General features: G+C 40.1%; 1 protein-coding gene across 2 annotated transcripts; it reads right to left on the bottom strand.

Annotated features, from left to right (window-relative positions):
- Positions 1-2440: 2440 nt before the first annotated feature.
- On the bottom strand, positions 2441-11622 carry pou2af2 (POU class 2 homeobox associating factor 2). Of its 2 annotated transcripts, none has more exons than XM_060913094.1 (5): positions 11455-11622; positions 8735-8838; positions 7319-7361; positions 6862-7166; positions 2441-3690 (listed from the first exon to the last, which is right to left on the bottom strand). In XM_060913094.1, the coding sequence occupies exons 1-5, from the start codon at positions 11465-11467 to the stop codon at positions 3271-3273; spliced, it is 885 nt and encodes a 294-aa protein (XP_060769077.1). In that variant the 5' UTR covers positions 11468-11622; the 3' UTR covers positions 2441-3270. The 2 variants fall into 2 exon arrangements, with proteins under 2 accessions (XP_060769077.1, XP_060769078.1); XM_060913095.1 differs by having other exon boundaries at positions 8735-8835; positions 11455-11621.
- Positions 11623-15814: the final 4192 nt, after the last annotated feature.

Here is a 15814-nt window from a genome sequence, read left to right on the forward strand (position 1 = left end):
ACCTAAATTTAAAAAAAACCCAAAGGTTCGAACAAATATGAAAAGCATGTGCGTATAGAGCTGTGGGGTGACTTTATGGAACAGACTGGAGACAGAAATAAAACAAAGTGCAAATATAAATCTGTTTAAAAAAAGGTACAAAAAATATTTTTAAACAAGTATATGGAAGAGGAAGTATGTTAATGGAGGATGATGAGGGATAAATCTATAAATAGAATAGGGTTGATTGTTATATTAGAACTAACTTAGTATATGGTATATATTTATTTATGGGGATAGTTTATATATTTATATTTACAGGGATAGGTATGTAGTAGATATTTATTTTTGTAATTATATATTTATATAGGGGCGGCACGGTGGTGTAGTGGTTAGCGCTGTCGCCTCACAGCAAGAAGGTCCTGGGTTCGAGCCCCGGGGCCGGCGAGGGCCTTTCTGTGTGGAGTTTGCATGTTCTCCCCGTGTCCGCGTGGGTTTCCTCCGGGTGCTCCGGTTTCCCCCACAGTCCAAAGACATGCAGGTTAGGTTAACTGGTGACTCTAAATTGACCGTAGGTGTGAATGTGAGTGTGAATGGTTGTCTGTGTCTATGTGTCAGCCCTGTGATGACCTGGCGACTTGTCCAGGGTGTACCCCGCCTTTCGCCCGTAGTCAGCTGGGATAGGCTCCAGCTTGCCTGCGACCCTGTAGAAGGATAAAGCGGCTAGAGATGATGAGATGAGATGAGATATTTATATAGGGGCGGCACAGTGGTGTGGTGGTTACTGCTGTTGCCTCACAGCAAGAAGGTCCGGGTTCGAGCCCCGTAGCCGGCGAGGGCCTTTCTGTATGGAGTTTGCATGTTCTCCCCGTGTCCGCGTGGGTTTCCTCCGGGTGCTCTGGTTTCCCCCACAGTCCAAAGACATGCAGGTTAGGTTAACTGGTGACTCTAAATTGACCGTAGGTGTGAATGTGAGTGTGAATGGTTGTCTGTGTCTATGTGTCAGCCCTGTGATGACCTGGCGACTTGTCCAGGGTGTACCCCGCCTTTCGCCCGTAGTCAGCTGGGATAGGCTCCAGCTTGCCTGCGACCCAGTCGAACAGAATAAAGCGGCTAGAGATAATGAGATGAGATATTTATATAGATATTTATGAAGTGTATACATGGTATATAGTATATATATATTTTTTTGTAGTTATATATTTATATAGATATTTATGAAATGTATATATGGTATCTCATCTCATCTCATTATCTCTAGCCACTTTATCCTTCTACAGGGTCGCAGGCAAGCTGGAGCCTATCCCAGCTGACTATGGGCGAAAGGCGGGGTACACCCTGGACAAGTCGCCAGGTCATCACAGGGCTGACACATAGACACAGACAACCATTCACACTCACATTCACACCTACGGTCAATTTAGAGTCACCAGTTAACCTAACCTGCATGTCTTTGGACTGTGGGGGAAACCGGAGCACCCAGAGGAAACCCACGCGGACACGGGGAGAACATGCAAACTCCACACAGAAAGGCCCTCGCCTGCCCCGGGGCTCGAACCCAGGACCTTCTTGCTGTGAGGCGACAGCGCTAACCACTACACCACCGTGCCGCCTGTATATATGGTATGTAGTATATATTTATTTTTGCAATTCTATATTTATATAGATATTAATGAAGTGTATATATGGTATATATTTTTATAGGTGTATTAATGTAGTTTGGATTTCGGGGTAGTTAAAAAGGGGTGGGAAATTAAAAAAGTATTGTACTTCTTCCCACTCCTTTTTCGAACAATGTGCGGTGTTTTGTAATGTCTTAGCTCTTTATGTTATTTTATTTTTTTTTTAATTTCTCGTTTTCTTTCTTTTGTATGTACAAATAGTTACATACATTTTTTATACATGTTCAAAATAAATAAATAAATAAATAAATAAATAATCCTCAGATTCCTGGACCTCACTTTGAGAACCCATCCATTATCTGTAGCCACTTATCTTGTTCTACAGGGTCACAGGCAAGCTGGAGCCTATCCCAGCTGACTATGGGGTACACCCTGGACAAGTCACCAGGCCATCACAGGGCTGACACAGAAACAAACAACCATTCACACCTACGGTCAATTTAGAGTCACCAATTAGCCTAACCTGCATGCCTTTGGGGGAAACCAGAGGAAACCCACACAGACACGGGGAGAACATGCAAACTCCACACAGAAAGGCCCTCGCTGGCTGCTGGGCTCAAACCCAGGACCTTCTTGCTGTGAGGTGACAACGCTAACCACTACACCACTGTGCCACCCCCACTTTGAGAACCACTGGTATAAAACATACAATCCTCTCTAGAAAAAAAAAAAGACTGTGTCTTTAAAAGTAGCACCTTAGTAGTAGTATCTGTGTGACCTGCACAGAGAACATGCAAATGCTCAGAAAACAAATGTCTAAAAATCACATGCGTCATTCGTGACGGAACAAATGGTCTTTTATTTTCCTCAAATAGTTTTCTTGACACAAGAACATAAGACAAACAATATGAACTGCAAAACCTACCACTGTTTCTACTACATGAACTACCTGTGGCCAGTCCTATTAAGTCCCTCATACAGTTTGGATACACAACAGTACTAGACCAGATGCAGATAATTTTTGTTTACCAGCACAATATCAGTTTACTCTTATTGCTCAACAAATATGTATTGACAGTAATAATATAAAAAATAATTATATAATAATTAACCCAAGTTGGAGATGGACAGGCATGTTTGTACCTGTCCAAGGAAGGAGGAAATGTAGTTTCTGGATAGACAAAATGTAATTTCACAGCAGTTGAACTTGTTTAATTTGATCTATTATCATCTATAAAATGTAATGAATCGGGGAAAAAATGACATTATGAGTATATATTAAAAATATCCGAATGACTCTAAACCTTCATATTGGTGCAGATGTCTGATCTGAAGCATGTTTAATATGTCAGTACCGATCATTCATAAAAGACAAAGAATAATGAAAGTTTGTTGATTACTAAATCCACCCACATGCTAGAGCTATTCATAATAACTGTCAATGAATCCAACAGGAACCTGTATTTGTCTGAGGTCATTTTGAAATAAAATTCCTAAGCTCTAAAAAAAAAAAAAAATTGCTGTCTCACAGCTATAGACCTCATTAATATGGGCTGATATGCTTATTGCAAACTTCAGCTGAAAATCCACCAGTTTTTGGGTGCCATATTTCAGGTTCTAACTTCTTCATCAGTTCAGTTCTACATCCACTAAAGTGCTTCAGAGCCTTTTAAAAAGACCTTCGTGTTTCATAAGACATCCAGGGGCTGGTTCCATCATCCTTGGCCCATCCTTGAGCAGTGGTGTCACTGAGAGACGCTACACCACCGCCAGCCTCATCTGAAGACACAGACGCCATCTTCACCGCGGTCAGGTCGCCTGGATTAGTCATGTATGGAGGGCAGGAGTAGCTGGAGGCTGAGCTGTAACTGGCTGCTGGGTAATGGACGTCTTCCAGTGTTTGCAGAGTGTAAGGCTGCGAGCTGGAGGGGACAGATCCACTGTTGCGGCTTGCTGAAAGCCGATAAGGAGAGGAGCTTCCCGAATCAGCACCCAGAGATGGGGAATCTGCCACTGGGGCTGTGCCTTCAGGGCAAAGAACCTCCGGCTGAGTGACATGATCTTCAGAAGGCTGCTCCCATGGATCTCTCTGTGAAAGATTAGGGAGGAAAAAAAAACACATAAAAAAGGCAGCATGAGGTTATGTTTCCGAAAGAACCCTTGGGAATGTGTTACACATTATTTCTCTATGACTATAAGAAACGTGTGTATTGTTTCTTTTCTTTTTAGCCCCTTAAACTCCAACGAAAAGTTGAAGTCACGTTTGTAATTACAGATTCCTCATATTAGTTTCACGATAGTCATTGAACTATCCATCCATTATCTGTAACCGCTTATCCTGTGCAGGGTCGTGGGCAAACTGGAGCCTATCCCAGCTGACTATGGGCAAGAGGCGGGGTACACCCTGGACAAGTCGCCAGGTCATCGCAAGGCTGACACATAGAGACAAACAACCATTCACACCTACAGTCAATTTAGAGCCACCAGCTAACTTAACCTGCATGTCTTTGGACTGTGGGGGAAACCGGAGCACCCAGAAGAAACCCACGCAGACACGGGGAGAACATGCATACTCCACACAGAAAGGCCCCCACTGCCCGCTGGGCTCGAATCCAGAACTTTCTTGCTGTGAGGCAACAGTGCTAACCACTACACCACTGTGCCGCCACTCATGGAACTAATCATAGTAATTTCTGAATAACATGTTTTATGATGAAAAACTGAATAATAAGCTGAGACGGACACAAACGGTAGACTGCCTTTCAGATTTTTCAAGTGTAGGTCATAAAAAGAATTTTCCCTGACACCCAATTATTTTTGTTCAGTGGACCGAAAGCTACTGAATTCGAATCACAGACTTCCGATTTTATTAGTATTTTAAAAATAGAACAATTAATGAATTTAGAGCCACATGGCCCTAAATTCCTCGCTATTTTTTCTTGCTTCACCATGACGCAATACAAGATTCATACATCACGTGGTGGGCTTTCCTCGTTCGTGCAAGGCATTGTGGGATACAAATTTGAAACAGGAGAGCAAAATAGAGGACGCGAGTGTGCGAATGGAACATGAAAGACCGACTACAGTAACAGAAAGTGAGAAGAAAAGACGTTATGTTGCGAAGAAAAGGAAATGCAGGACCAAACTAATAAATATAGGCGGTCAGCGAGCACCTCGGTGTGATCACAGGTAAACCTGTATATGGCAGTAATGCAAGACTGGATGCCAGCTGCTGTAAAACCCAAAAGAAGAAGGAAAAGAAGAAGAAGGTAAACCTGTGCATGCGTACACGGACTTCCTTTGTCTGCTTGACTGTGCGAAGCGAGCGATTTCATGCACATTATTTGCTCAGGAATCTCCTCAAATTAAATAACTTCCCAGCCACAGAATGGCCTGTTTTTTTTTTTTTTTAAATATTACAGAACTAAACATATCACAATGACCAAATTTCAGAAGGAACTAAATTTCACAGATTTTATGAAATCGAAAGGCCATCTAATTTTAAGGAAACATAATAAATGAGCATTTCTGCTTTACATGGAAAGACACTGCAAATAATGAAACAATCGACAGTCATGGACATAATGAATGGACTCTAAATCGATGAAAATGGCTCCAAATGAGGAAAAGCATGTAGAAATGTTTAACTGATTTATGGAACAGCCAGTAGGAGTTGTGAGACACGACAACCCCGTTGAATCGAAGCCAACTTGAGAGTCACTTCATGAACTAGTTAAATAGTTGTATGAATAATAGTGAAGAGTTTAAATGACAGCTTTGTAGAGCAAAACCCACGCTGATAGTCAGACATTATTTTTCTAAAGAGCATTTAACTGGACAAACATGAAGGTCAGCACGAGTTTGCATCATCATGTAATCACCCATCCATTATCTGTAGCCACTTATCCTGTACAGGGTCACGGGCAAGCTGGAGCCTATCCCAGCTGACTATGGGCGAGAGGCAGGGTACACCCTGGACAAGTCGCCAGATCATCACAGGGCTGACACATAGACACAGACAACCATTCACACTCATTTTCACACCTACGGTCAATTTAGAGCCACCAATTAGCCTAACCTGCATGTCTTTGGACTGTGGGGGAAACCGGAGCACCCAGAGGAAACCCACACAGGCACGGCTGAGAACATTCAAACTCCACACAGAAAGGCCCCCGTCAGCCATTGGGCTCGAACCCAGAACTTTCTTGCTGTGAGGCGACAGTGCTAACCACAACACCACCATGCTGCCTTCATGGAATCATTTTCCCAGAAATAACACAGAAGTCTCAAAACATTTTTTGTTTTGGTATTTTTTTCTAGATATACTCTCATGTTTTCTCATTGGCATCCATAATACAACAGAAAGTGCCAAAAATCTGTAAAACACCAATTTCAATTTCAGGGGCTCTTACAAATAATTGGAAGTATCATGTCTTGCTTTAGGGCGGCATGGTGGTGTAGTGGTTAGCACTGTTGCCTCACAGCAAGAAGGTTCTGGGTTCAAACTTAGTGGCCAACAGGGGCCTTTTTGCGTGGAGTTTGCATGTTGTCTGCGTGGGTTTCCTCCGGGTGCTCTGGTTTCCCCCGCAGCCCAAAGACATGCAGGTTAGGCTAATCGGTGGCTCTAAATTGACCGTAGGTGTGAATGTGAGTGTGAATGGTTGTCTGTGTCTACAGTATGTGTCAGCCCTACGATGATCTGATGACTTGTCCAGGGTGTACCCCACCTCTCGGCCATAGTCAGCTGGGATAGGCTCCAGCTTGTCCGCGACCCCGCACAGGATAAATGGTTATGGATAATGGATGGATGGATTTTTCCTGACTGATATTAAGTCATCGTGTGCATTAGGTTGGAGTCCATTTCTGTCCCCCAAGGTACAATCTACACTAATGTACCTGAAGGTAACTATGTGTACTTTTTAGGGCCAAAAAAGGTACATATATGTCCCTAAGCAGTATATAAAAGGTACAAATAAGTACCTTAGATGGTACTGCCTCAGTAACAAGCTACTGTACTTTGAAAGGTACAGTAATGTACTTTATTTTCTGAGAGTGTTCAGTAGAATTTCGAACAGCTCAGACAAGACTCTCCAAGCCGTCATTATGTAATTACCATAGCCATAACCATAAAATGTAATATACTTAGAGTGTTTATATACTGTAGGCTTATAAAATAGATAAGACAACCCATGATGCATCTCTTTAATGCATCTTTTTTATGCTTATAATGTGACTGGAGGTTGAATTAACAGCTCAATACCAAGAGCAGATGAGATGACGTCTCGCCGGACAGAGAAGGTAGCAGTGTAGATAGTGCAGACGGGGAAAACAGTGACCCTCCACCAGCCGTGTAAGCAGTCGCACTTCTGTAATCTCCGAAAGAATCTGGCGGGTAGTAGCTGTCAATGAAAGGGGGGTAGCTGGACGAGTGATCATAAGGGAAGGCCTTGCTGCCCAGAGCAGAAGAGTATGAGTCTGAGGAGTACTGCTTCATTGGGTGGCACAACTCAGAATCGGGAAGGAAAGGCCTCCGCATGCTGTAGTATCCAGGAAGCATGTGAGCACCTGCAGGAGGAAGCAGGAAGTCAGTGTTACTGGACTGAATGTCAGTGAATTAGCTCTGTCATTACTTCCAGCAGCCAGTTTTTGGACAAGTTTAATTAGATAGTGGATCATGTTGTAGCTTTATCAGATGATCACAGACTAAATGAGCTCACCTGGCATTTGTACAAATGCTGGCTGGGAGGAACTAGTTGCAGCCTGAAAAACCACATAAATTTATAGATATAATTATTGTTGCCTTCAGGGTAGCGTGATAGTCACAAAGAATACAGAATCCTATCAAACCACGTTTCCGATAATGTGTATAAACTGTCAAAAAAGGCAACGGCATGTGTTAAACAATAAGGTGTAACAAAACATTGGTGGATGAGATTTTGGTGGAGCACTGAGTATGAAATCCCCAGCGTGCCACTCTGCTTTCACAAAGCCAGTACGAATACAGAGTCGAAGACAGGAAGGCTCGAAGCTGATTCTGTTGAAAGCCAGGCAAATTTTGTGGTAGGATATTTGAATGTGATTTGCCAGTGTCACAATAGTACCACCCCGTGTGTGTGTGTGTGTGTGTGTGTGTGTGTGTGTGTGTGTGTGTGTGTGTGTGTGCAGTTGCCTCTGGTGTTGTGCGTGCCTTGAGGGGCTAAAGAAATGATCAGATGACTAGGAACATGTCCCAGTAGATAATACTCAGAATAAGGGTGGGTGGGTGGGTGGGTGAGGGGGCTTTTGTATTGTTGATATATGTATAAAAAGGCAAATAATTACTTCATGATAACTTTATGAAATGTAGTACCATTGGTGAGTATGAATTCTCTTCATTCTAAAAAGAATGAGGCCCTGTACTTTATCCCAATGTGTTTTTAAACGATGCACTAATTTCCTAAATGAAACAAAAACACTGAAGATCACTATTGGTGCTGACGTTGGCACGATTGTATGCCGATGCCATGCGCTTCCCCTGAGAAATTTGCATGAAGCTCGATTAGGGCCATTAGTACAAAGTAAGGAGGGGGAAGGGAGTGGAAAGGGGGTGTCTGTATGTACACGCAGCAGCAAGCCTAGCACAAGGAATGAGCTGTTCTGTTTGTCTTTGGTTGAGGTTAAGGTCTCTGCAGTGACCTAATGCTTCATTCAACCGTCTGTCTGCAACAATGCCCCACTTATCTGGACCCTTTCAGGAAGACAGTGCTTGTGCGGGCAGGTGCACCTGATACCGATCTCTCAGTGGTGACAAGAGACATCCAACACATCCATCACATGGCAATGCTCACAATTAGCACATTATAGTATAGGAACTCGCAATTTACAACTCTATGAACGTTTGGATTTAATTTGAGAATCTTACATGTTGCTTGAATTTCTACGAGAGACACTTTGGTCTCAGATGCATACTGTTTAGCGCGTCCAGATGCTATGACTATATATATATATATATATATATATATATATATATATATATATATATATATATATATATATATGTAAAGTGAAGAGTTACTTTATGATAACTTTATGAAATGTATACGTACAAACTTCTGAAAATTCTCTTCTAGGAATACCAAACAAGGAAAACTTACGTTGAATCGTGGTACATTCGTTTGCCTTGATCGTTTCTCAGCTAGCAGGTCTTTGACAGTGTGCTTGACCCTTACACCTTGGTACACTCTCTTAGAATACTCTGCTAAACACAAAATGTGCATTAAATACATTTATCATTTCTGACACATCCTATAAGTGTTAACCGTTAAATCATTTCATAATTTGACTCCCCTCCACCCCGACACACACAGTATTACAGTTGTAATTTGTTGTTTTTAGCTCTAGTACCCAAGGTGTGGTGTAGGATTAACAGGTTATTATTACTTTTTGCCCTCAAGCATGCATGCTTAATAAAATGCTTAATAATGTTAGGTATCAACAAGATCAGTTTTATCCTAGTCCTAGAAAGAAAAGATAGATATTCAAGTCAACGTGGGAAACCCAGATGCCAGGGAAACATCACGTTAAACTTCAGCAACTGCTTCCATAAGCCGCACACCTTATAACCTCAAAACAACCAACACTATTAATAGTATTTGTTCATGATGGATGTGAATAACGCAGGGTGTGGAACTCAACTGTATAACAGAATAAATGACTAACCTTTTGGAAGAAAAGAGAAAAAAAACAGTTCAAGGTAACAAATCCAAGAAAAAACCTACTTCCTTCTTCCCAGTTAATGTATGATGAAAAAGGGGAATCTGACTAAAACTGTAAAGTAAAACTTTATTCAACTTAATGTTTTGTGTTGTGATCTTATACGTTTGAGCTTATTTTAGAGTAACCACTCACTAGTCCCATAAAGTCACACACTGTTCCATAGAATCATGATAATATGAAACAATCTTTCCTGGTTGTGGTCACAGTGAGTCAGGTAACAGAAATGACTAAATGAATAAAACACCAGGATGGAACATGGAAATTCTAGTACATTGTAATTAAACACACACACACTGAAACTGAGCGATTATTGTACATATGGTAGGTAGCGGTGGAAAATATAGAGGATTTAAAGAAAACAAATATGCCAGAATATGGTTTTGTAATGTTGTAACGTAACAAGAAAAAAAAAAGTATATGATTGATGTGTCAATTTGTAGGTTTTATGCAGGTGTGTATAAAGCAATGGTATAATGTGACAAGCTTTGATAAATTAAGCTCTCTTTTCATGTTTGGATTTGGAAACATGACTAAAGTAAAAAAAAAAAAACAAACACCTAATTACAAAAAAAAACAACAACAATTTATCATGGACAACATTTATCTACTTTGTAAAATGAATAAGCCTACTTCAGAACAAATAACAATGTCATCTATTTAAAAAAGAAATTAAAAGAAAATATTGATATCAGGCACGTAAGTGTGTCTCTAACCACAAATCTAAAGTTCCATGAGAAGAACTCACCCTTATTTCATATGTGTGACTGCAAGCAAAAAAAGGTATGATGACACATATTGCCAAACATCTGTTCTCCAAACCCCTTACGGTGGGAAACCTGAATCACATTTTTTTTCTTTTCCTTTTTTTTTTGTGGCCCAGTTGTGAGAAATTTGGGGGTTTAAACTTTTTTAAGGCTACTTTTAATAAATACTTCCTTGTAGTGAAGAGTAAGTGTGTTTTGATTGCTAAAGCCAGCATATATCAGCAGAATAGATTCTACAATATCCAAATACTAATAGATATTGTACTTTTCATAGCTGCTAGAACTTGGTATGAATCCTAAACAATAATGAAATAATGTAAATGTCACAACTACTGCATAGTACATGAAAGCAGTACACACACACACACACACACACACACACGGTCAAATAGTGTTGAACTACAAGATTCTAAACAGTTGAACGTATATGAACAATGTAGAATCAAAGCATTTGATGTGTGTGTGTGTGTGTGTGTGTGTGCGTGCGTGCGTGCGTGTGTAATCAAATACTGATGAGCCTTTGAAAAAACATAGTCTAGACTGCTGGGAAACGATGACAAAAATCTATTTTCTGTTAAGTATGCTGTTCATAAATTTTGGATCAGTCATATCAATTTCACCACCCAAATCAACAAGAATGCAGTTGTTGAAACCCCTATAGGTGTTTCTGTAAATTTGTATGTCAAAATTCTCACACCGTATGTCATTGTTTTTCCTTTCCACATTCTGAATGTGATAAGCAGCTTTTCAATTGTTGTCATATTTGTGTTTAGCTACAAATCATACTTTATATTTGAATTCTTCATACACTCTCAAAAATAGTTACTAAACCAGACCCTGATCATGTACTTAGAAAGGATTCACGTAGCTTTACATAAAATGTTAATTACTATTTATATAAACCAAATAATGTTTAAAGGTTATATATATATATATATATATATATATATATATATATATATATATATATATATATATATATATATATATATAAAAGGTACATATTAAATATAAACAAGATGTACTCTAGAGGGTACCACCCCAGTGACAAGGAAAGGTTGGGTTTAGTAGGGTACTATTTATATAATATAATATAATATAATATAATATAATATAATATAATATAATATAATATAATATAATATAATATAATATAATATAATATAATATAATATATGCACCCAGTGAAAATATTACAGAAATTGTTACAAGGAATAGTCCACCACAATTTGTTAAATACAGTCTATGCTTGAGAAAATGCATGTCTAATCGACTACACAGAACTTGTTCTGACATGCACAGAGCAATTTAATTGAAATGAATCGAGTTCTCACCTGTCTCCATCATGACTTGTGGCTTACGGGCGACAGTGTGTTTGCAGTAGGTCACTTTGCCTTTCTAGTCCAGCAGTAGTGATACAGTGAGCCATTTAAAAACCTTATGCAGACATGCTCATAGAGGCCCAGGTGAGCGCACCCATACATTTATACCTCCCTCCTGGTGGCCCTGCTCAAGCCTTGATGATTTGTCTACATGCAAATAATTGGCTGCAGGACGTTTCTCGGTTATTTGCATCCCAGGCTAACATGCTAGATTAGAGGAGGACGAATCGTACTGCAGGAAAATGGAAAAAAGGGACACACACACACACACACACACACACACACACACACACACACACACACGTTTTGGACTGATAAGGGACCCCAGACATGAGAAGTCAAGGTTAATTTTCAGCAGTAATTAATAAGACAGTTTTGGTGAAAAGCATCCATGAGCACACAGAGGATTGGGATTTTCCTTCTGTTAATAACCGCACAGTTTTTCTGCTGTCAGATGATGCACACTGAAGTTACTGCTGCTGCCTCGCACACAGGCTGCCAGATTGAACTGCTTACTACCATGGGAAAACTAACCTATTACACTTGTATTAAAGAGATTGAATTTGGTTGCTGGATAGAGTAGGTTTACAATTTAGCTACAGATTATTTTCTGTCAAATGGACAGTTGTGACAAAGAGTCTCGAGTGAAACAACATGGCAACCAGGGCTGTGGCTATGGATTCTGGGTCCCTTGAAAGAATAGGCTAGTGTGCAGGCTATGCTTCATTTTACTTAGTTTCAATTTTCATTTCCTTACTTTAAACCTAATTATCTTTCACTTATTCATTCACGTCGTTATCACTCATTTAGCCTACATTTTCAATTTTTTAGTTATCTGTTCTTATATATTCATAACTCATACTGTAAGCAAGGTCAAAGCAGAAACCCAGGCCCAGTTCCAGCTCTCACACTACAAATTGTCCAGTGTAAAATTTCTGGTGTTACGGCCTTTCAGAGTGAAGTGTTGTGATTTTGGTGTTACATTTAACATAAAAAACACCACCTATAGTTAATACGCTTGAAAGTACAGTGCTGGATCACAGTGTTGAAAGCATCTAACGACCATAGTGTTGTTTTCTTCATCCAGGACATTTACGTGCCATGCGCAAGCAGTTATGAAAAACTTTTGCTCGCCGCCATTTCTTTCTCTTCTCGGCTGGACTGGAACGACGAACTAGCACACGGTAAGTTTTACAATTGCATTGATATTTAAGTTACTAGTTTTAGCTAATTAATGTAAAGTCATAATGAACACAAGTATTACACATAGCTAACGTTAGTTAGACAGCTATATAACAAGTAATAGTGTGACGGTGCCTCTCAGTATAGCATTTTAAATTAGCCAACTTCTAACAAAACGTTTTCTTTTTCTCTCATGTCCTGGAAGATTAAGATGATTGTCAAAGTGCAGTATAAAACAAAAAAGAAGTACATCTAAATTCCCGAAGCATGTTTTGAAACTTTCATCACTGAGGGTAAGTAAATGATGATCCACACTCATTAACCTGCAGTGAAAATGGCATGACATTTTCTATAACAGGTAGTTTTGAGCAAGCTCTGATTGGTCAACTGCTGTGCACATTAAAAGAACGGCTAGCGCTTCAGTTATACTTCTGCGTCGGGTCCACGCAGAGGCTATGATGCTGTAACCCATGTGCGTGCCCTACGCCATTGTGAGCATTGATACTTGTGTGCTTTTTTTTTCAAAACTTTATTTAAACAAGCAGTTTACAACACATGTCAAGCAAGTAATTTACAAAACATGTCAAACAGTAACACATGACATAACGCATATATGAAAGCTTTCCAACAGGTACAGTAGAAATATAAAAAGTAAAATTAAGACTGAATAATAAAACACATAATTTGTCATCTTTATCTAGATAAATAACTAGATCTAACTATTTCTATCATTCTAAATTTCAGTGATACTTGTGTGCTGCTGAGTTTGTGTTGCTCTGCAATTACACTACCAAACCGCTAGTTGGCTACGGCGTAGGGTACGCAGCTATGTCAACCCTATTCTGTAGGTATGGTGTCGATTCGATGCAGAACCATTAAATCAGCCTTGGCCCTCATCACTAAACGTATCGCTAAGCTGTTACCTCTAGCCTCGAATCTGTCTCGTTTCCATGCAACGTTAGCCAACTAGTATTAGCAAAGACTTTAAATGGAACCAAGACAGCCCAACTTCAACGTTCGATGTGTCGATGGTAGCTTGGGTGTTGCCCCTGGTTTCAGCTTCGCGTCTATTAGCTAGGAGACTTTAGGGCAGATTTGTATTGGAGTTCCATATGTGCTAGGAGATTTAGGTGACTTTCGCATACCATTCTTTAGAGCGACGCGGTTGCTGTGCGACCCATCTCTTCTATGTCGAATATCTCTGTTATTAGCCTAACCAGGCCTATTTTGAATCTCAGCCCAGCAGACGGTAGTGTCATGGGGTAGGGAGGGTGCTAGTCGGCTGGTGGAGAGCTATGTACATTAGGGACTACTTTCTGAGGGAGATGAACTCAAGCTGAAAGCTTAAGTTTGAGAGCAGCCCATATTTTTAAAATATTTACAACCCCAATTCCAAAAAAGTTGGGACAAAGTACAAATTGTAAATAAAAACGGAATGCAATAATTTACAAATCTCAAAAACTGATATTGTATACACAGTAGAACATAGACAACATATCAAATGTCAAAAGTGAGACATTTTGAAATTTCATGCCAAATATTGGCTCATTTGAAATTTCATGACAGCAACACATCTCAAAAAAGTTTGGACAGGGGCAATTAGAGGCTGGAAAAGTTAAAGGTACAAAAAAGGTACAGCTGGGGGACCAAATTGCAACTCATTAGGTCAATTGGCAATAGGTCATTAACATGATTGGGTATAAAAAGAGCATCTTGGAGTGGCAGCGGCTCTCAGAAGTAAAGATGGGAAAAGGATCACCAATCCCCTTAATTCTGCACCGACAAATAGTGGAACAATATCAGAAAGGAGTTCGACAGTGTAAAATTGCAAAGAGTTTGAACATATCATCATCTACAGTGCATAGTATCATCAAAAGATTCAGAGAATCTGGAAGAATCTCTGAGCGTAAGGGTCAAGGCCGGAAAACCATACTGGGTGCCAGTGATCTTCGGGCCCTTAGACGACACTGCATCACATACAGGCATGCTTCTGTCTTGGAAATCACAAAATGGGCTCAGGAATATTTCCAGAGAACATTATCTGTGAACACAATTCACCGTGCCATCCATCGTTGCCAGCTAAAACTCTATAGTTCAAAGAAGAAGCCATATCTAAACATGATCCAGAAGCGCAGACGTCTTCTCTGGGCCAAGGCTCATTTAAAATGGACTGTGGCAAAGTGGAAAACTGTTCTGTGGTCAGACGAATCAAAATTTGAAGTTCTTTATGGAAATCAGGGACGCCGTGTCATTCGGACTAAAGAGAAGGACGACCCAAGTTGTTATCAGCGCTCAGTTCAGAAGCCTGCATCTCTGATGGTATGGGGTTGCATTAGTGTGTGTGGCATGGGCAGCTTACACATCTGGAAAGACACCATCAATGCTGAAAGGTATATCCAGGTTCTAGAGCAACATATGCTCCCATCCAGATGACGTCTCTTTCAGGGAAGACCTTGCATTTTCCAACATGACAATGCCAAACCACATACTGCATCAATTACAGCATCATGACTGCATAGAAGAAGGGTCTGGGTACTGAACTGGCCAGCCTGCAGTCCAGATCTTTCACCCATAGAAAACATTTGGCGCATCATAAAACGGAAGATACGACAAAAAAGACCTAAGACAGTTGAGCAACTAGAATCCTACATTAGACAAGAATGGGTTAACATTCGTATCCCTAAACTTGAGCAACTTGTCTCCTCAGTCCCCAGACGTTTACAGACTGTTGTAAAGAGAAAAGGGGATGTCTCACAGTGGTAAAGATGGCCTTGTCCCAACTTTTTTGAGGTGTTGTTGTCATGAAATTTAAAATCACCTAATTTTTCTCTTTAAATGATATATTTTCTCAATTTAAACATTTGATATGTCATGTATGTTCTATTCTGAATAAAATATGGAATTTTGAAACTTCCACATCATTGCATTCCGTTTTTATTTACAATTTGTACTTTGTCCCAACTTTTTTGGAATTGGGGTTGTATGATATTGTTGGTTATAATGATGGTTTGTCATATAATCACAATCTTGCACTTGATGCTGTTCTTTAATGTTATTGGTACTCCAGTACAGTGTACGGACCTTGGCGCAGGTGCCTCGACCCTGCCACAGCACTGTAGTACCAATAACA

The sequence above is a fragment of the Neoarius graeffei genome, chromosome 28, assembly GCF_027579695.1.
Source record: "Neoarius graeffei isolate fNeoGra1 chromosome 28, fNeoGra1.pri, whole genome shotgun sequence".
Lineage (NCBI taxonomy): Eukaryota > Metazoa > Chordata > Actinopteri > Siluriformes > Ariidae > Neoarius > Neoarius graeffei.

Excerpts from the sequence above, each read along its gene's own strand:
- pou2af2 (XM_060913094.1), bottom strand. Across the intron at positions 7,167-7,318 it reads AGCATTTGTACAAATGCCAG|GTGCTCACATGCTTCCTGGA; the intron begins GTGAGCTCATTT and ends TTCCTCCTGCAG. Across the intron at positions 3,691-6,861 it reads CGTCATCTCATCTGCTCTTG|AGAGATCCATGGGAGCAGCC; the intron begins GTATTGAGCTGT and ends AATCTTTCACAG.